This window comes from Ailuropoda melanoleuca, chromosome 15 (genome assembly GCF_002007445.2).
Source record: "Ailuropoda melanoleuca isolate Jingjing chromosome 15, ASM200744v2, whole genome shotgun sequence".
Taxonomy (NCBI): Eukaryota; Metazoa; Chordata; class Mammalia; order Carnivora; family Ursidae; genus Ailuropoda; species Ailuropoda melanoleuca.
Window position 1 is genome coordinate 24114115 of NC_048232.1, and position 21441 is coordinate 24135555.

The window sequence follows — 21441 nt, forward strand, 5'->3', positions numbered from 1 at the left end:
GAATTCATTTTTGTCTATGGTGTAAGAAAGTGGTCCAGTTTCATTCTTTTGCATGGTGCTGTCCAGTTTTCCCAACACCATTTGTTGAAGAGACTGTCTTTTTCCCACTGGATATACTTTCCTGCCTTGTTGAAAATTAATTGGCCGTACTGTTGTGTGTTCATTTTTGGGTTTTCTATTCTGTTCCATTGATCTACATGTCTATTTTTGTGCCAGTACCAGTACATGTTTTGATTGTAATGTAACTTGAAGTCCAGAATTGTGATGCCTCCTGCTCTGCTTTTTTTTTTAACATTGCTTTGGCTAGTTGGGGTCTTTTGTAGTACCATACAAATTTTAAGATTGTTTGTTTTAGCTCTGTGAAAATGCTCTTAATATTTTGATAGGGATTGTATTAAATGTGTAGATTGCTTTGGGTGGTGTAGACATTTTATCAATATTTGTTCTTCCAGTCCGTGAACATGGAATGTCTTTCCATTTCTTTTTGTCACCTTTAATCAGTGTTTTATAGTTTTCGGAATACAGGTCTTTCACTTCTTTGGTTAGGTTTATTCCTAGGTATCTTATTGTTTTTGGTGCAATTCCTTAATTTCTCTGTTGCTTCATTATTGGTGTATAGAAATGCAACAGGGGGCATCTGGGTGGTTCACCTGCATTCAGCTCAGATCATGATCCCAGGGTCCTAGGATTGAGCCCCATGTCTGGCTCCCTGCTCAGCCTGATTTTCCCTCTCCCTCTGCTACTCCCCCTGCTTGTGCTGTCCCTCTCAAATAAATAAATAAATAAATAAATAAATCTTTCAAAAAAACTCATTTTTACTGCTTTTATGTTTTCTGCCTTTATACTGTCACTTTTGGTCTCTCCTTTCCAATCAAAGAGTCCCCTTTAGTATTTCTTGCATGGCTGGTTTAATCGCCACAAACTCCTTTATCTCTTTTGTTTGGCTTCACTGCTTTCCATTGCTTTGTTTTCTAGGTCATTAATTCAATCCTCTGCTTCTTCCAGCCTTCTAGAAGCTTGTTTCTAATCTCATTTATTGCACTCTTCGTCTGATTATTTTTTAACTTTTCTCTATGGTAAGGATCTCACAGATGTCATCCATTATTTTCTGAAGCCCAGTGAGTATCCTTATGATTGTTGCTTTAAATTCTAACAGGCATGTTACTTATATTTATTTAATTTAGATCTTTGGCCATGGCCTTATCTTGTTTTCATTTGGATAAATACCTCTGACTTCTCATTTTGTCTAACTCACTGCCTTCTTGTCTGTGTTCCAGTTATGTCTCCTGGTCCTGACAGTAATTGCCTTATGAAGACATCATGTAGTGCCTATGGCCTGGTGCTTTAGGAAGTGCCTCTGGTGTGTTGTGTGTGCTTTGCTGACATGTTCTGGTTGCTTGTCTTTGGGGGGAGTGGCAGGCAGAGGGAGAAGCAGGCTCCCTGCTGAGCAAGAAGCCTGATGCAGGACTTGATCCCAGGACCCTGGGATCATGACCTGAACTGAAGGCAGACGCTTAACTGACTGAACCATCCAGGCATCCCACCAGGCACTTTTAGATCTTGTTTCCAAGCTGTCTGCCCCCAGGGTTGTCCGCCTTCTCTCTAGGAGCGGCATAGGCACTATGGGCTCTATCCCAGCAATCCTGCTGGCCTTTAAAACTCAAGGCTTTAAGCCCTCCTAGTTGCAAGAACTCGTGAAATTCAGCCCTTCTTGTTTTCCAAGCCAGTGGCAATGGGGAAACCTCCTTGTGCAATCTGATGTGCTCTCTCGCCCTTCTCCATGACCATGGCTCCCTCCCATCCACAGCAACCAGGATCTATTTCTCTCCTAAACCATGTCTCCATACTTCCTACCTTCTTTCTTTGATGTGACTTCCTCTCTCCCTTTAATTGTGAAGTTTGTTCTGTTCGTCTTCAGGTCTATTTCTGGGGTATTTAGGATGATTTGATAGTTCTGTAGTTATATTCATGGGAGAAGGCAAGACTAGGATCCTCCTACTCCATCACCATCTTCCTTTCTCTCTATTTACCCATTTATTTACCACTGGGTAACAAATTACAGTGAAGTTGAATCTTAGTGTGTATATATATTTAATAGAAGGATGTTGACAGATAATATACTTGAAGTGTTATATTTATTAAACAAAAATAAGTTATTTATTTTTAAGGATCAGTTTGTTTCTTATAATGTTGCACATTTCAAACAAATTCTTTTAAGATGTAAACCATCACATTTTTAATTAAAATTGAATAAGCTGTTAATGTCACTGGAGAGCTCCAGTACAATTTTAAGCAAATATGTATTTTAAGCAAATATGAGGAAGCACCAGAAACAGTCAAAGAAACAAGACTGTATTCATAGTAAAGTAAGCTAAAGACTCTGTCCTTTTTATTCCTCATCCCCTAAAGGAGTTACGCTACCAAGTGAAGGAATTTCCTAGTTCTCTGAGGCCACAAGTGCAACCCTAAATGATTGCTCTTGAGACTTCAGCTTTTGCAGGCAATCATGTCCAAATAAATTACAATAAAACCGTGTGATTTTGTTATTTTAACACCAAACTGAATGGTGGACTGAAATCAACATGTGAAAGAAAGTTAGACTCAAAGCTTGTTCCCCTTTTAACAGAGTAGTGTCATTCTAGTTTTATTGATGCATTAATTTTCATAAAGTGCAGTAACAAAAAAAATAAAGTGAAAACGGTTTTGAAGATCTATATAGAACTCTGAGATTAAGATAAGTTACTGACCGTGTTCTTGATAGACTTTTAACTCTGTGGAAGCTATAACATACATTAAAAGCTCATTGATCCAAGTAACAAAATGATTCTTTTTCCCCCTTAGATCAATCTGCTATGAAGGTGTATATAATTATGATAGCTTATAAGCCAAGATTAGATTAAAAGGAAAATTTATGTGCTATAGACTAAATCCAGATATGGTCAGGTGCTGAGCATTATTTCTGGCTTCAAAATAGGATGTATCTGTTTCATCATCTGGTTGGGGTATGAAAGGCATAGTCTGATGCTGCAGATTTTCCCAGTCCACATCACTGAAGAGATGATGACGTTTCAGCTCTTAGGATAAATATAAAACAAAATAAGAGTATTATGACACCATTACCTAAGTAAGTACTGTTTTACAGGAAGTAAGGGAAGATCTCACATATATCTTGCCCTTGTTTTGCTTCACACATATGTGTTTAATGTCTGTCTCTCTGGGCAACTATGTACTTCACAATGGCACACATTATGTCATTTTGTATAACACTTGACACATGACAGGTGCTTGGCCTCTATTTGTCAAATGAGTGAATGAATGGTTTGCCTTAACAGAAGCCTATCTTTCTCATGCCTCCATATTCTCACACAATCCCTGACTTGACAGGACACAATCCCTGACTTGACGGGACAAGAGCTTGGCCTGCTTCCTGCTCCCAGACACGGCTTCCACACCACTGGTCTTCATGATTAATGCTCCGCTTCTCATTCCAAGTCCTTGCTACCTGTTTCTATCTCTGCAATCCTCAGCACCACCTATTACCCTAAGTAACTCTGGTAAAAACCTCATCCTCCACTACCTAAATTTCTTCCCTATGCTCCACCCTTATCCATCATGGTCATTTTAACACATACACTGATGATATTTGTGATACATTGTTTTCATGGTTCTTTCACTTCTTTGATTTCATTGACTTGTATCTCGACTACACGCCATTTTAGCTGTATGGCTGTATCTGGAATCTTTACTGCTTCACTTACAAGATCTCAACTTTACTCATCTGTTTAAGTACATTTTCAGTACGTGTCTTCTTTCCTAATTCCTTCTACCTACTAAAATGAAAACATGCTCTTTTAATCACACTGTGATACTTAGTTGCTAGACACAACCTCCCCTATCCTCAACCCTTCACTTTATAAGACAACAATAAAGATGTTGGCAAAAAAATTAAGTGACAATTAGGGCATTTAATTAGTTAAAAAAACCAGCAACCAAATTTATGGAAATATTGGGAAAAGACTACACAGACATGAAAGAATTATGTATCTGTATTGGGAGTGATGGCTTGGGAAGTCAATATGTCTACAAGTTGGTTTTTCCCTAAACTAAAAGACTGGTAGGAAAACAATAAAATAGCAAAAAGAATTTGTCTCTTAATTGTTCAATATAAATGTCTAAGCATGGATTAGAGTTACTTATAGGAGTAACTCATACACTGTGATATCTGACTAATGTGATGCTTTATGACTCTCTCATCGTAACTATTTATTTAAACTGAACTCACAAAGGAATTTTAAGCCAGTTTAAGATTAACTCTACAAACAGTTGTTGCAACAACTGTTTCTAACTGAAGACTACTCCTGTCATCTGCTTCACTATGTAAACTGTTCATTAAACAAACAAACAAAAATCTGAAGTCATTGGTGAGAACGGTGTTCTTCTGTCTCTGCTTATTTTGTCCTTTGGGAAGCAAAATTACCCCAGTTGAGAACTCCTAAAGTAATTTTTAGACCTGAGCTTTCAAATGTCTGCACCCTCACTTTACATAGGATTTTCCTGAAATCCCACTTTTCACAGAGGTCTTCCTAACCACTCTATCTCGTAAATCTCTTGTCAACATTTTGTATCCACTCATTTGCTTTATCTTTCTTCTCAGTACTCACTGCTAGATGGCATTATGTCATGGTTGTCTCTCATTACCTTTTGTCTTTCCCCTAGAGAGTAAGTTGTACAAGCACATGGATTTTGCTCTGGTTCATCCCTAGGATACCTCCAGCATCCATAGCAACATTGCCTGGCACCTGGAAGTCACTCTATAGGATTTGTTAAATAAGTAAATAGACTGTTAATCTTATTAGAGGGAACACCTAGAAGCTGATACAAGTGACATATTTCTAAAGTTCATTTTTCGAATACCTTAGCCACATGGAAATGTGTTTGGGGACTGTTTGTCTCTATGTATACTTTGTTAGAAAAGGGATTTTAAGGGAGCTGACATTAAATCTAATTTGAATCTAAATTAAAGCTAATGAGTTTTTCTAGTTTTAAAATTGGAGCTTAATATACCCCTGCATTGGAAAAAACCATTGAATGGGTCACAAAAATACCAGATTTATCTTATTGGAGACAACCTATCACCCGATACATTTGTCAGTCAATAGTGGTATCAGAATGAAGTAGTAAGAAATTGTAGAAGAGAGTTTTGATTAAAAAAAAAAAAAAACTTCCTGTATTGGTTGATGAGTACTTTATTAGGCTTTGAAAAAAAACCCAAGACACTGACAAGATAAGATTGCTTTAAGGTACCTATTTGAGATTAATAAAATTCAGTGAGTGAATATCCCAGCCCGATTCAGTGAGTGAATATCCCAGCCTGATGTGCTGAATTTTAATGCAGAATAAGGACAAATATATCAATGCATATCTAGCAGGCAAAAATAAACCGAAGAACTTTTTAGCCAATTTAGTAGTCAGATTATCTATAGAATTGTACTAGAACCTGATATCATTATTACCATTCATCTTAAACAAATCAAGGGTAAGAGTTTATTAACACAAAACCTTACCTTTCATTCCAGCTCTCTTTGCATTATCAATAGTTAAAAGTATTTCTACTGCATTTTGAGAATTATCAGATAACTTTTCTTCACCTTCAGGCCAAGGGATATCTACAAATACAAATAGCTTGTTAATCATTTTTCAAATAATGCACAGAGATAAACGCACTATCTTAATAGCAAAAGAATCACCTCTTTTCAGAATATTCTGGAATACTTGTTGTGGTGTTTCATCATTGAAAGGAGGAATTCCTGTTAGAAACTCAAACAAGCAAACTCCAAGTGCCCACCAGTCTACTGCAGGACCTGGAATTTAAGAGGGAGTAGTTGAACTTGCAAGCATTTTGTACAAATTTTTCATCAACTAAAACATTAATACATGGATATTTGGACACAGTCAAGGCATTCATTTCCTAAGGCTTTCTTCTAGCTCCATTCATTTCCTAAGGCTTTCTTCTAGCTCCAATATGGTGCAAAAACCCAAATTATCTTCATAACATGGCAATTACTTTCCTTCTCTATTCTCCAAGAAGTTTAGATTAGCGATTAACACAGCTAGTCAAAGAAAAGTGAAAGCTATCTTTCTTTTGTCACTCACTAATAACTTCTGATATTCTGGATACTTACTTGTTCTAAATCCTAAAACACAATGAAGAAATACATTACTCTCTAAAATAGAGTACTTGTCAATTTCAAATCGGGGAGGGGGGAAACAATAACATTTTTTTTTTTTTAAAGATTTTATTTATTTATTCAACAGAGATAGAGAGAGCCAGCAAGAGAGGGAACACAAGCAGGGGGAGTCGGAGAGGAAGAAGCAGGCTCATAGCGGAGGAGCCTGATGTGGGGCTCGATCCCATAACGTCGGGATCACGCCCTGAGCCGAAGGCAGACACGTAACCGCTGTGCCACCCAGGCGCCGGAAACAATAACATTTAGATGATTTTGAACTCCACTTACTTCACATGGGTATGAGATGAAGTAGCAACATTCATACCGATTGGAGGACAGCCTGCTTAACAAGGGAAAGCCTTATAGTGTTTTAATGTCCCCTTACTCTTTTTAAAAACAGAGAGGGGCAAATTAGTTTAACCAAAAATATTTACTTAAACTATGGCTTGAGGAGGTAATTAGGAGGTAAGTCTTAGTAAATACATAAAACTGATTTCTAAATAAGATCTTTACTGGAAGCAGATATTTCAAACAATTATTTTAAACATGACCTTATAATCTGGTTTATACTTTTGTTTAGTTCTGTGAAAAAGTATTTCCTAAGCAAAGGTTAATTTTAGTCAAAAAATGATTAACTTCAATATAAATTTAAAATAGGAATTCTAGTCTAGTACTAAATGTGCTTGAAATGTACTCCTTAAAATCAATTTCACGGGATGCCTGGGTGGCTCAGTCAGTTAAGCATCTGCCTTTGGCTTAGGTCATGATCCCAGGGTCCTGGGATCAAGCCCCATGTCAGGCTCCCTGCTCAGCGGGGAGTCTGCTTCTCCCTCTGCCTTTGTCCCTCTCACCTACCTGTGCTCTCTCTCGTTTGCTCTCTCTTTTCTCTCTCAAGTAAATAAAAAAAATCTGATAAAAAAATGAACTGCTATAAAATCAATTTCATAAAATTCATTATTGTGGTTAAGCAACCGCCACCATTCCATTTTAAAACAAGTAGGAAAGCACTGTAAAATCTGCCATTAGGAAAACAATAGCATGCATTTAGAGTGCCTCTTCATTGGAAGCCACATAATCCCGTCTTCCCTAAGGAACAAAGGATGCAAACAGTCTATAGACTTCTATTTCTATAAAAATCACTATAAAAAAACATACAAACCACCTCAGTTAGTAGACCTGTAAGAGCTCTGAGGAAGAATAGATAGTATAACCAAGTAACAGAAAAGTAGGGGAGAAATCAGAAAAAAACATATATCTTCATTATTTTACTTAGGTTAGAAATTAGAACCCTTTTCCCAGCTCAGGCAAAATGTACTCATGTCAAAAACTTAAATGATTTCTCCATGGATATGTCACACATACCCATTTATTTGAGTCAAAGTCTAATAAGATCACATATGATGATAAATTGTAGCAATTATAATACATACCATTAGCCAAAGAAATAGAACAAACTTGTTTTACACTACTGGTTTTCTTTTTTTTTATATTATTATTTTTTTAAGATTTTATTCATTTATTTGACAGAGAGACAGCCAGCGAGAGAGGGAACACAAACAGGGGGAGTTGGAGAGGAAGAAGCAGGCTCCCAGCAGAGGAGCCCGATGTGGGGCTCGATCCCAGAACTCCGGGATCACGCCCTGAGCCGAAGACAGACGCTTAACAACTGCGCCACCCAGGCGCCCCTACACTACTGGTTTTCTAATACAAAACCCCCATCTGTAATTTGTACACTGATACTGTTATGCCTTTCTGTTTTCTAATAATGATGGAGTTAAATGGGTAGAAAAATTCAAACCCTTTTGTCAGTGCTAATTTTAATATTTTTTATTAAAATAGCCTATTTTCTGGGTTGCAATAAAAAGGCTGTATCTTTACTCTCTGCCACCTTCAAAAGTTATTTAAAAAATGCCACATGCCTACATTTGTTTTCATATAGAACATTCTCTCTGGATGTCCTACTGCTCAGAAGGCAGAATATATAGTTCATTTCGTATTTCCTAAGTAAGATGAAAGGGGAAAAAAATTTTTATGCAATGTGATCTAGTTATACTTTGACAAGTTTAATTTGCTTTGCCGTATTACTTTATAGAGAAGCTCACTCACCAGAAGGCAGAAATCCTGCAGGTAAGAAAAAAGTAATTAGGTACATTGTATTAAACTCATGAGTTCATTCTCATGTCATTCACCGAACTAGAGCTTAAGTATTATGCCAGACACAAGGGACACAAAGATAAATAAGAAAGAAAGCTTTTTCCAAGGAGAAAACAACCTGCTCCAGGTGAGATAAAACAGAGAATTCTGACACAATGTTAAGAGAAATGAAATAAAAATCGGCACAAGAAGCCATGGGAAACTCTGGCCAGAGTTCCTAAGTAATTGGCAGAGGGGGGAGACCATGGAGGGCTCAGAGAAATCTTAGCTGTCCTCAGCATGATGTTTAGAAACAAAGAGGTCAATAAAAGCAACAAAGGTGCTATGGAGACTGCCCTTGAGGCCTGGGATTTGGGGAAAGAGGTATAAAGCAGTGATTTTTCCTTTTAAATTATAAATTGCTTTGTACTGGAACCCTGGGTGGCTCAGTTGGTTAAGTGTCTGTCTCTTGATCTCAGCTCAGGTCTTGATCACCAAGTCGTGAGTTCAAGCCCTGCATTGGGCTCCGTGCCGGGTGTGGAGCCTACTTTAAAAAAAAAATTTCTTTGTATTATTTGTTCTTTTAAGAACTGTGTATCAAATATTTTATAGAAAATGAAAATCTTAAAATAAATCAATAGATAGCTGAGGTAACTAGATGTCCCATTAAAATAGTGGTAAGATCCTAAAAAGCAAATGTTTATATGTGAAGCTTACTTTTATACTGTATCCTAAGTAAAGAAAATGTATATTATAGGAAATGAGCTGGCAAACCTGTGACTTAGCACCAGGGACGCTGTATAAAAATCAGTTAAGTGCCCAGGGGAACTTAGTTGCTTTGGCTAATAAAGGGGAATTTGAAATGTGTCTCAACACTGTAGAGATTATTAACAGTGTTTGTGAGCGCTACCAAGGAATCCTCCTGGAGTGCTATGTAGAAGGGAAACCTAGACTCTCGTCTTAAGAAATTTTCTTAAGCTTTTGTGGTGGAGAAAAATATAATAACATAGGTAAAATGACATAAGCTTTCTAATAAAGTTTCTAATAAAGTGACAGAGACGTGAACAACGACTTCTCCATAATTGACCAATGGATGCTTTGTGAAAGAGGTAACACTTGAACTGAGGATGAGATGAGAAGAAATTTGATGGGAAGAGGATTGGGTTCTGGCTTTTTTCAACTAACCAAAATACTTGCACAAAATATGGAAAACCTGAAAATAAATGTGTTTAAGAAGTGGAATGGGAACATAAGAACTATAATGAAATTCTTTGAATCCACCAGGGGCTCGAGCGTAGACTACCCAGATTCCAGAACTATGTGTGTGAAATATGTTTTTGTTGTTTATAAAAGAAAGAGAGATTCCTTTAAAGACGAGGCTAGTATCAGAGCTTAGAGCCTCGATGCCATGATCAGTAATTTGGATTTTATTTTGCAGTTAGGAAGGAGCCAACGTGGTTTTCAAGGAGAGGAGTAGAATGACTGACCACTTTATATCTTAAGAGGGAAAATCTGGTGGCAGTGATTATAGACAATAGGATGAAGTTGATGGCCTAGGAAGAGAGCTAGTAAATTAATGAAAGGGAAAGAGGAGGTTCTTACAGAGGATAGTGGCAGAGATGAAAAGGTGAGAAGAAATTCTGCAGGGACAGAATTGACTGGATTTAAATGCCTGAAGGTAGGGACATTGTCTGTGTCATCACGAAAATGGCAGAATTGAGAGAGGGACTAGCGGAAGAGCAAGCTGTACACGTCCCGTTTCGACACACAGCACTTGAATCACCAGTTTAGGGCTGAGTAGGTACTTAGGCCTTGTGTATGCTGCCTAGACAAAGTCAGGATTAGACACAGATATTTGGGAAGCATCGAAAAGGATGTGACTGCTGAAGTCATGGGAGAGATGAGATTAACAGGAAGCAGGGGTAGGGAAAAAAGGGAGAGGGCAGGATCATGAAGAATTTCCATATATTCAAGAGCTCAGGAGTTAGCAACAGAGGTAAGAGGAAGGAAACAGAGAAGAGGCTGGTAGATCTGACAAGCCTGACATCACTGATGACCATTAATAAAAAGGTGCCAGTTAGGGGCACCTGGCTGGCTCCGTCCCTAGAGTGCGTGACTCTTGATCTTAGGGTTGTGAGTTCGAGCCCCATGTTGGGTGTAGAGATTACTTACAAATAGAAATCTTAAAAAAAAAAAAAAAGTCAGTTAAATGGTAGGGATAACAATTAGATTGCCAGAGCAAAAATAATCAGGCGAAGGAAAGAGGCAACCTTTGAGAAGGGAGGTGGTGGGGAAAGACAAGGGTGGAATCTTATTTGCAGGCTAAGGAGAAAAGGCAGCACAGAAATAAAAATAGAAGGGGTATGTGTGTGGCGGGGGAAGATGACACAGTCGATCACCAAAGGAACCCAGGGAATAGGGAAGTAACTGAAAAGATCAAGAAGGTGATCGCATTATGGACTGAATTATATCCCCCTGAAGAGACATGTTCAAGTCTTAACCCTGAGCTCCTCTGATGTGCCATTTGGAAGTACGGTCCTTGCAGATATAATTAGGTAGGTTAAGATGAGGTCACCCTAGAGTAGGGTGAGCCCCTTATCCAAAATGACTGGCGTCCTTATAAAAACATAGCCATGTGACCATGGAGACACAGGGAGAATAACACCATGAAGATGGATGGTTCGAGTGAGGCCGCTGCAAGCCAAGGGTTGCAGGCAAACCAACAGAAGCTGGAAGGGGCAAGGCCGTTTCCCTACAGGTTTCAGAGGGAGCATGGTCCTGTCAATGCCTTGATTCCAGACTTCCAGCTTCCAGAACTGTCAGACAACAAATTCCTGTTGTTCTGAAACTTCCAGTTTGTGGCTCTTTATTACAGTAGCCCTAGGAAACCAATACAGTTCATTTCAGAAAGTAGGAAGGGAAAATTCTTCAGAGAGAGAAGGGGGAAAAAGAGGCTAGGTAAAAATGCCACCCTGGGTTCCTCTGCTGCATCCCGAAGATAGCTTGTTTCTGGCTTGACTGTTGTGGTTTGGGAATAAGTGAGGGTGAGCTCTAAAAAGGAATGTGCTGCTGCAGACTGAACAGAAGTTTTGGCTCAACTTTGTATTCCTGAGCCAGAGCTGGAACAAACCTGAGGAGACATTTTGAACTAAGATAACAGAGCAGGTGGACGGTAGGGCTTCTCTGGATCACTGAGACTGAATGGGAAGGCAAAGAACAAATGTCTTCTTTTACCAGAAGAAATGCCATATTTACGAGAAATGAATATCACATGAGTTCATTTTCTTTTACTCTAGGCAATCCAAATACCAAAGAAATTTAAAACAATTTTACCACAAGAGAAAATGTAGTGATAGAGAACACTTCAGAAACTCAAGACATGGAAGCCTTACCATGGGCCCTGCCTAGTAACAGCTCAGGTGCGAGGTAATCTGGGGTTCCAAGAATCCGCCCATCATCCACTGGGGCTGCCCCTCGCCTCACACTCTTTGGAGTTCGGTATGGAGTTCCTGATTTGACTTGATTTGGGGTCTGCTAATTTAAAAAGAGTTTACAATAAATATCTTCATTCCTTTCACAGTGAACAGAAATGCTAAAACAAAAGCAAAGACATACTCAAATTCTTGATCAGTTTTGAAAATGGACTCATTACCAACTATAATTTCAAATAGTCCTGATATCTGGTGAAATTAAGTAGCTTAGATAAGACAAATTATTTCAATAAGATCTAGATATGCAAGAAAGAATGAAAAAATTCATAAGAAAAATTTCTTTCTTCGTAGTGTGGATTAATACAAACCTAAGAATGGTCACTGAGAGACGTTGTGGCTGACAAATGACTGAATTATTGGGACAACACATCAGCTGGAACTAAATATAAATAACTTCTTGTGCTAATTTGTATTTAAGTTTTAAAGCTATTTCGTGGCCTCACAAGGACTCTGTGAAACCAGCGGGACAGGTGTTAGTGTATTCCACAGAGAGATAAACAGAGGCTCTGAGGAAAAGGGACTTCTAAGTCACTCAGGAAGTTCTGAATAGAAAACCCCAACTCTTGTGACCCTAATTCAGGGTTTGTACTTTCAATTTTATGTCATCTCTCCAAAAAAAAAAAGAAAAAAAATGAAACTTTGGGTTTATTAAGATAAAGGTTTAGAAAATAAAAACAACATAAGATTTGAAACACGCATTTTCCAACTATTTTCTATAAAGAAAAGAGATAATCTATGAAGGTCCTTAAAAGGGAGTAAGATAGAGTGAACCTTAATATTGTATCTTAAGAGTTGCTGTTGTTAAGTGAAAATATGTGACTGTAAATATGCAAACATGTGATTGAAAATATGTGCGAGTCTAGGGGCACCTGGGTGGCTCAGTTGGTTAAGCGGCTGCCTTTGGCTCAGGTCATGATCCCGGGGTCCTGGGATCGAGCCCTGAATCGGGCTCCCTGCTCAATGGGGAGTCTGCTCCTCCCTCTCCCTCTGCCCCTTCCTGCCACTCGTGCATGTGTGTGCTCTCTCAAATAAATAAATAAAATCTTAAAAAAAGAAAATATGTGAAAGTCTAGAGAGCAAATGAAGAAGGTGCTGTAGGTAAGAATAATAAAATTGCTACCAGCTTTACATTTCTGCATCAAAACCTCCAACAATCCATAGATTCCCAAGCAGCAGAACAGAAAATCTCAGTCTAGGTGAGAGGCAAGTATCTGGCCTTCATAGTTTATTGTTATAAAATCTAACGACAAAGTGTTAAAAAAGTTAGAACATACCTGATATGGTATATAGGATGTTCCTTTTTGATTAGGGGTTATAGCCATGGGATATGAACCGCTATAAACACAGGAAATATCCATTCCATCTAAAGAGGTAAGGCTCATTTTGGATGGTTCTGAGTTATTGGAAGCATTGATATGACTGTTAAAACTTCGAAAAGCTACAGCATTTCTTTTAGATAAGGTTAATGTTTTCAACACCTTTGAAGACGGAGCTAACATTTTTTGGCTACTGTCTTGGACAGCAGGATTCTCATCACCTTTTGGTAGGATATTTTCTTGCCATCTGGGTGATACAGTAAGTAGGTCTTCGATGTTTGATTCTTCAAAAGAGGATTCTTTGATGCTTTTATCTGGATCTAAGGACTGCCTTTCTAATGAACTTTCCATGACAGAAATTCCAGGAAAAGATGAATCGGAGTCCATACAAATACTTTTAGAAGCCCTCTCGTCGTCGGAACATAGAAGACTAGAACTTAGGAGGTCCCTCTTGTTATTCTTGTCACAATCCTCATCCAGTTCACACAGAAGGTTTTTTGCTATCATTGGGACAGGTGATTTTTCTGGGGTTTGTGGTTTATCAATGAAAGAATTGACCATGTTCTCCTTATTGGCACAGTCACTTTGCTGACCTCCACATACCGATAGCTTCAGGTCTTGGACTTCAGTTGTTAAGCCTGTCCTTTGATTTATATAACCATCGCTCATTGCATTTCTAGGCTTATGTTCTATACAGTTTTTTTTATGCTGTATGATGTTCTGACAAGGACTAGAGTCAACTAACTCAAAATTTCTTTTAAAACCTCTTTTCCCAAGGTGCTCTTCAGTCGCATCACCAGAATCCACAGCCCACTGATCTGACTGGTGAAAACCAGACTGTGCTGTGTCAGTGGCCACATGAATATTATTTATATCCAGTTCTCTTGCTTCCCAAGAAACTTCTCCAGGGAAGCCTTTTTTAGCCAGGTTTACACAAGACCTTCCAGTCTCAGGAATGGTACTGCTGTTATGAATGGGAGAAAGGGCTAACTCAAGATCCTTTTTATTGAAACCTTTGGTCTCGATGGCATCCCTAGAGTCTGTACATGAAGGCTTTTCTATTATATTCCAACTCATCACTGTATAGCCCAGCGCATGGTCACTTTCCTGAGAGGAAAAACACTTTTTTAGTTGTATAAAACTGAGATTCTTGAAACTTTTAAAACCTCTGTTGACTTAGGTGGAATAAATGACCCCATAAACTACTACACTACCTATTCCCACTTTCCCCTGGAACAAAAGAACAATGATAACAGAGAATTAAAGAGCAATATAAACAATTAAAGCATGTTTTTATATACATTTTGAGTGAAACACTAGTCTAAAATTCAAATAAACTATTCTCTAATATGTATAACTTAATATGTATTTGTATAATATGTATTTGATATTCTATAATACATATTTGATACATGTTCTTTAACTAGGACAAATTAATAGGCAACATTTTTAGGCAAAATCGAGGATAAGGCTTTATTATGTATATATCTGCTTTGCAATAGGGGTATCAATGATTCTGTTTCGAATTACAAAATGCATAGGACTTAAAACATAGTTAATGGAAAATTATAGACAAAAATTTTGTTAATGTAAACACGTGTCACTTCGTACAAGTATAATAAAACCAAGCTGATAAAGATGAAGCTAAATTAATCATAATTTATCATTAAAACCCCAAGATAACAGGAATTAAAATCCACTGTCAACAAGATGAAATGACGATGCATTAATAACAAAGCACTTTTCTTTAAATCTTTCTGAATTCCAACTATCTGCAGGTGCTTTTGTGTGATCAGAGCTTTGTTCAGAGTATCATAAATTGGTGCATGGTAATCAGGATTTTTATAAGATTCCTCAATAAAAGTGTGTCTCCCATAAACTCTAATACTGCCTATTTTTGGTATGTGAAAATCAAACTTTATTAACTTACTTAGTAATAATAGGGAGTGCTTAGTCATGAACAAGAATAACAGAAATCCCTAAATTACAGCTCATAGATCTGCAGGCACAGATCATTCAGGGATTCGTACAGGGTTTATCAGAGTTCCCTTGTGGTCCATTGTCACTCCCTGATCACAACTTGAGAAGCACTGCTATAATCCAATCATTGCATTCCCCACAGATTAGGGAGTGGTAGGAAGAAGGTAAAGCTCTGTATGGTTTGAAATATTATACAATATGCTTTCTTGAACAGGGAGGAGGTGAAATAACAGTATTAGGAAAGGAAATCTGTTTATCTGGCAGCGCGTATTACCTGTAGAACAGCCTATAAGAGAAGGAAAAAAGATCGAGAGAAACACTGCCTTGACTAAAAAATAATCTGACCTTCTTCTAGACCATAAAATCCAACAATGAAGAAAATTGTATTACTGAGAATAAGGAGTAAAGACAATCCAGATTATTTACTCAAACAGAAGGTTTATTCTTTGTGTATTACCATTATTCTAATCTAACATTTTTTTATCTGCACTCTATGAAGGAAACTTTATTATAATTTAAAGCTTTAGTTCCTCTCAGCTTTAATGCTTACTAGCTTTAGTAGCTTAAAAAAGGCAAAAGCAGAATATAGTAACTTCAAGTAACTCCATTCACTTAGCAAGCAAATGTCCTTAGAATAAATACTTTTAAAGGCACACCTACATTACCTTGTGGTCTAAAAGTTATTTCTGATCTGGAAGAGTTACCGTTCTATTAAATGAGAAACTGGAAGAATACGGTATAGAAGGAGGTAGTGTAAGTTTTTAAATAATACAAAAAAAAAAAAAAGTGCAGTAAGCTAGTGTCTGTGTCATGGTAAGGAATTTTAAAAAAAAAGCCCATCTAAATGCCTCTAAGCCAAACATTTACTATCATTTTTCTGCAAGCTCATTTTATATATTAATCATGAATAATTCTGCACTTGAATGAAAAATGAAATATTTAAAAATAATTTGACAGAATATACAGGGAAATGAAGACTACCTTGACTGCCATTCATGTAAGTTTCATTTCCTTACAGAATTTACATGGAAAAGTATTAAGTGTCCCCATCGTTAATATGACATATGCAACAGGCTGGGGTTCAGTTAAATGTCACTCTAACCTGGCAGTCCTTCTCCCATCTGGGACTGCTGTGGCACTCAGACTCCACACTGGATACGAAGGTGTGGGACTGGCTGCTGGCACTGGAGGTTGCCAGCCTTCTCCTGGACTGCAGGAGATGAGAAGTTAGGCACTTCACGGGCATCCCGGGGTTGGGGGCAACTGTTTCAAGACCTGTAGGGGAGAAAAAATATTGACACTTATGTCACATCTTTCTGAGTTCCTCACGGAACGTGAATCTTTCCAGATAATTAGGCAAAGTATTAAGTATCGTATATATCAGAGCTCTGTCTGTGTAAATGTTACCCAATCCGCAAGGATGGCTCAGGTGTTTTGGACCTACAAGTACTATCGTGAACGTTTAGGAAAAAGAAAACAACCCTCAATATTCACAAGTGAAAATCACGACAAAAGAGCTAAGGTGTAATTAGGAGGAAATCCATTATCCCCTTTGAAACTCTTCTTGATAAAGGAGCATTATTGATATGCTGTATCCAGATAAGATGTAAGATTGGAATGTGACTAAATTTACTCAGCTCAATTTGTATTTAATTAAAACCATAGCTTTAGGAGTGCCCGGGTGGCACAATCAGTTAAGGGTCTGACTCTTGGTTTCTGTTCAGATCGTGACCTCAAGTGGTGAGATCGAGTCTCGCATCAGGCTCCATACTATGCATGGAGTCTTCTTGAGATGCTCTCTCCCTCTCCCTGCCCCTCCTGCCTGTGCTCTCTCTCTCTCTCAAATAAAAAATATAGCTTTACTCTCATGTTGAGGTTTATATACTCACAAATGTGAATTTTTCACATCCATAAGGGTTTTTTTTTATACTACTGGGTAATACAAGTAACGGTGAATTGGCTAACAGCAAGCCAGTACAAGAAAGCAGCCTCACCTACACAATACATGTTTGTTAATCATATAACGATGATAAAAACTGTTGTTCCTGAACTTATGAGTCAAAATAGGCAATCATACTTTTACTAAAGATCATAACATGTGCATATATAGATTTTCTATGTGTATAAAAAAGATACATAGATCTTGTTTTTTCTTTCCCAAAGAGGGTGAACACATGACTTTAATCTCAAGTAAATTCTTACAGTTTTTTGATTCAACGAATCTTGGAACTTTAAAACTAGTAGTAGAATTTCAATGGCCATCTAAAAAAACTTTATTTTTCGTACATAAACCCTCTCAATGAAATTCCTGAAACTCACTGGACACTAACCTTGATATCTGACTAAACTGCTCAGCTTGCCTTCCCCTAGCAATGTGGAAATTTGTGTCTACCCCAATGCCATGTGCATACTACATATTTGCCAAAGAGTTCATTCTGGATCAGTGATATGATCAGACCATTCCTTTCTTTAGAACTTTTGTGGTTTTTTGTTTGTGTGTGTGTGTTTTTTTTAAGATTTTATTTATTTGTTTGACAGAGAGAGAGAGAGAGCACAAGCAGGGGCAGAGGGAGAGGGAGAAGCAGGCCCCTCGCTGAGCAGGGAGCAATCCCAGGACCCTGGAATCATGACCTGAGCCGAAGGCAGACGCTTAACCATCTTATTCATCCAGGTGCCCCTCTTTGGAACTTTTGATGACTCCCCTTTTTGTGCAGCTTAAATTCTAGGTTCCCTGTAATGACACTTGATCCTTCCCCATCTACTTGCTAAGCTTCCTTCCCCATTGCACATGCTTCCCATTCTCATATAACACATATAGTCCCCGTTGTCTGAAAATGGAATACTTTCAAGTGTCCGTGACTTTGTTCACGCCTGTATCTGAAATGCCCTTTTCCAATACACTTGGAGCTGTTGCTATATCTTTATTGAGAACCATTCCTGATTTTCCCAGTTAGCATTTAACACTGTCTGTGTTGTATCACAGTATCCTTCTTACGATTTTATTTTAGAGGATTGCTATTGTTATCCCTTTACATGTGTAATCAACACAGAATTACAAGTTCTTCTCAGGCAAGGACCTCTCTTATTCATCTTGAGATCCACTCGGTGACCAGCACAGTGTCTTACCCTGACTGACTTCTGAGTAGATTAAAAAAAATGACTAAGGGAGATGCAATTATTTTCACTTAAGAGTAAGGTGGCAGTAAAATTTGCATATTCTGTATTTTAGTAGTTTTGTATTTATGAAAGCTATATATGTTTTGCAGCCATTTTGATTTCCATAGAAGTGATTTTGACAGAAGAAATAAGACTCAATGACCTTGGAAGAAAGGGTCAGTGGACAGAAAATTGTAGCTGCAATTAGGACTTGGCTTACCCACTTACTAGTGTATAACTAAACATTTTAAAACATTAGTTTTCTCATTTGTAAGTGAGATATCCTGGATATGTACAGATTTGAGGACCAAATTCAAAATGAGGTAACATCTATGAAAACATGAAACCCTAACTGCTCTTCAAAGCATCATTATGCACATTCCCAAGATGAAGAACATTGAGCGCAGAGCACTAAATCACCCACCATTGCTGGTTATAAAAGGTGAAGTTAAGTGTTATAAAATGTCCCATTCTCTTCCTCTACTACTTAACTTGTTTTTTATTGTGTGCCAATGAAAAATATATCTTTACTTCAACTATTTTATTGCAAAATCTTTTGGAAATAATTTTATAAAAACACAAAATATTATAGGTACTACATCTTCTCTATATAAGATTTCCGTAGACCCAGTACAGTGAAATTTACCCACAGATCATTCTAATACCAAGCTAACTGAAGAATATCTCATTAGCTAGGTATTTTATTCTACTGACTTAAAGATCTACTACAGGGGCGCCTGGCTGGTTCAGTCAGTAGAGCATATGACTCTTGATCTTGGGATTGTAAGTTCTAGCCCCATGTTGCGTATAGAGGCTACTTGAAATAAAATATTTATTTAAAAAAAAAATATCTGCAACGGTCTGTGTCAGAGATGGCATTTACATGAGGAAATAAAGGAATGCCACAGACCGTTCAAGTATTTGTATTTCAAACCTATATTAGAAATTAAAAAATTAAAAAACATTTTGTTCCTTAAAAGACATGTAATGGAATAAACTACCTTTTTTTTTTATACTCACATGAGTTTAGTAGTTTGCTAGAATAAGGAGTCGTATCCCTGTGATCTACAGACATAGGACAAACTAGTCCTTGAGAAAGCTGCGATGTTTCAGATACATGGGTTGAAAGAATATTTGCAGAGTCTTTGTTTTTTTCTGCAACTGGTGTGAACTATTAAAGAGAAAAACAAAAACAAAGCTAAGATTTACCTCCACAAACACCACCTAAATACATAGACTGTTATACCACCTAAGTAGACAATGTTAAAGTAACTCAACATGCTTGATATTTAAATTTATTTTGAACATTTATTTTAAAAAAGGATTTAAAAATTTAAACGGTAATCACAAAAGGGCATGTTATGTGACTTTTTTCTAATCAAATACTTACAAATCCCAAAGAGCTGATGAGAGATAACACTTGTCCTGGGGTTCTTGAATAATCTTGTCTAGGTTTAGCCATTGATGGTGTTGTAAGGATATCCATCATATTGATATCTATATATGGAAAGAAAAGTATATGAAATTCTTTAAAAACTTCTATGTCATTGACTTACTAGTCAATAATCATCTGTTCAGAACTTTGTCCCCTTTCCACATTAACATTACCTATAACACTTGGCTTGTGTAAGACAAACGTATCCAGAGAAGTCACCATGCCAGAGAATAAATATATACAACCAAGCAGACAGAGAAAGACACATACTGTATGATCTCTATTATATACGGAATCTTACAAAACAAAACTAAGCTCACAGGTACAGAGAACAGATTGGTGGATGCCAGAGGCAAGGGTGGGGGATAGGAGAAATGGATGAAAGGGGTCAAAAAATAAAATTAAAAAAAAAAAAGATACATATTTCCCTATTTAAAAAAAAGCAACTGATTGAAATCATTAAACTTTGATAGAACAGAGTTTTGCTCTGGAATGAATAGAACACAGTGTGATGACCCATATTAGGGAGTACTCAGTAACTAAACAAGAGTATTATCGTACTGGCAACAAAATAATTCTTGGTAAATCAAATACTAGAAAAGGATGTGGTAAGAAAAATTAAGAAAGGAATATTAGGAATATAAATTAAATTTCAATATCAATCTTTTTAAGGAATTAGTAGAAATTATGGGCTCCCCTGTTAACTAACATGAGCAAGTGCAGGTCAAGATAGAAAACTGATGCAGAGGGGCGCCTGGGTGGCACAGCGGTTAAGCATCTGCCTTTGGCTCAAGGCGTGATCCCAGCATTGTGGGATCGAGCCCCACATCAGGCTCCTCTGCTATGAGCCTGCTTCTTCCTCTCCCACTCCCCCTGCTTGTGTTCCCTCTCTCACTGGCTGTCTGTCTCTGTCGAATAAATAAATAAAATCTTTAAAAAAAAAAAAAAGAAACTGATGCAGAATTTTTATCAGTTTCAGTGCATAACTTTATAAAATAATTCAACATTCACACAGGTGTACTGTTTTCTTTAGATATCAAAAATGGTGGGCGTCTGGCTGCCTCAGTATAGAGCGTGCGACTCTTGATCTCCAGGTCATGAGTTAGAGCCCCACGTTGGGTATAGAGATTACTTTAAAAATTAATTAAAATAAAGTAATCATGCCCCCTGCCAAATGGTAGGAAAAGTGTAATATTCTATGTGGTATAAGATTTTTTTTTAAAAAGATTTTATTTTTAATTAATTTCTACACCCAATGTGGGGCTTGAATTCATAACCCAGATATCAGTATCCTCCACCAACTGAGTCAGCCAGGGGCCCTCCTATGTGATATCAGACAATTTAAAGGTAAACTGGAAATTTGAACTTAACAAATTTTATTTATACCACACATTGATGAAGCAGTAAGGACTAACAGGTAACAATAAACATCTTAAGGAATATTTTATAAATTAGGGGTGCCTGGGCGGCTCAAATGGCTGGGTGCCTGGGTAGCTCAAATGGCTCAAATGGCAGTTTTGCAAGATGAAAAGGTGGTGGTCTTGGAGGTGTGGGGTTAGCCCCCGCTTTGGGCTCCAAGCTCAGCTGGGTGTCTGCCTCTCTCCCTCTGCCCCTCCTCTTGTTCATGTGCCCTCGCTCTCTCTCAAATAAAAATAAATAAATCTTTAAAAAAAAGAATCTTTTATAAATTAAATGTTAAAAAT

The 21441-nt window shown here is 37.5% G+C and overlaps 2 protein-coding genes across 3 annotated transcripts in view; one reads left to right on the forward strand and one right to left on the reverse strand.

Moving 5' to 3' along the window:
• Nucleotides 1-8104, forward strand: part of ACBD5 (acyl-CoA binding domain containing 5) — a 60012-nt gene extending 51908 nt beyond the window's left edge. Inside the window, exon 15 of the transcript XR_004620726.1 lies at nt 7755-8104. The gene's annotated coding sequence lies outside the window, so the exon portion shown is untranslated. The remainder of the gene's footprint in view (nt 1-7754) is intronic.
• The window catches only part of MASTL (microtubule associated serine/threonine kinase like), a 33729-nt gene continuing 14153 nt past the window's right edge, over nt 1866-21441 (reverse strand). The window contains exons 5-12 of one of the 2 annotated variants that reach the window (XM_011235103.3): nt 19694-19800; nt 19324-19474; nt 16250-16422; nt 13126-14274; nt 11753-11891; nt 5748-5861; nt 5565-5666; nt 1866-3074 (exon numbers count right to left, since the gene is read on the reverse strand). In XM_011235103.3, the coding sequence (XP_011233405.1) occupies nt 2917-3074; nt 5565-5666; nt 5748-5861; nt 11753-11891; nt 13126-14274; nt 16250-16422; nt 19324-19474; nt 19694-19800 (2093 nt within the window). In that variant the 3' untranslated portion in view covers nt 1866-2916. Of the gene's footprint in view, nt 3075-5564; nt 5667-5747; nt 5862-11752; nt 11895-13125; nt 14275-16249; nt 16423-19323; nt 19475-19693; nt 19801-21441 lie in introns of both variants that reach the window. The other variant, XM_002927525.4, reaches the window with a different exon arrangement.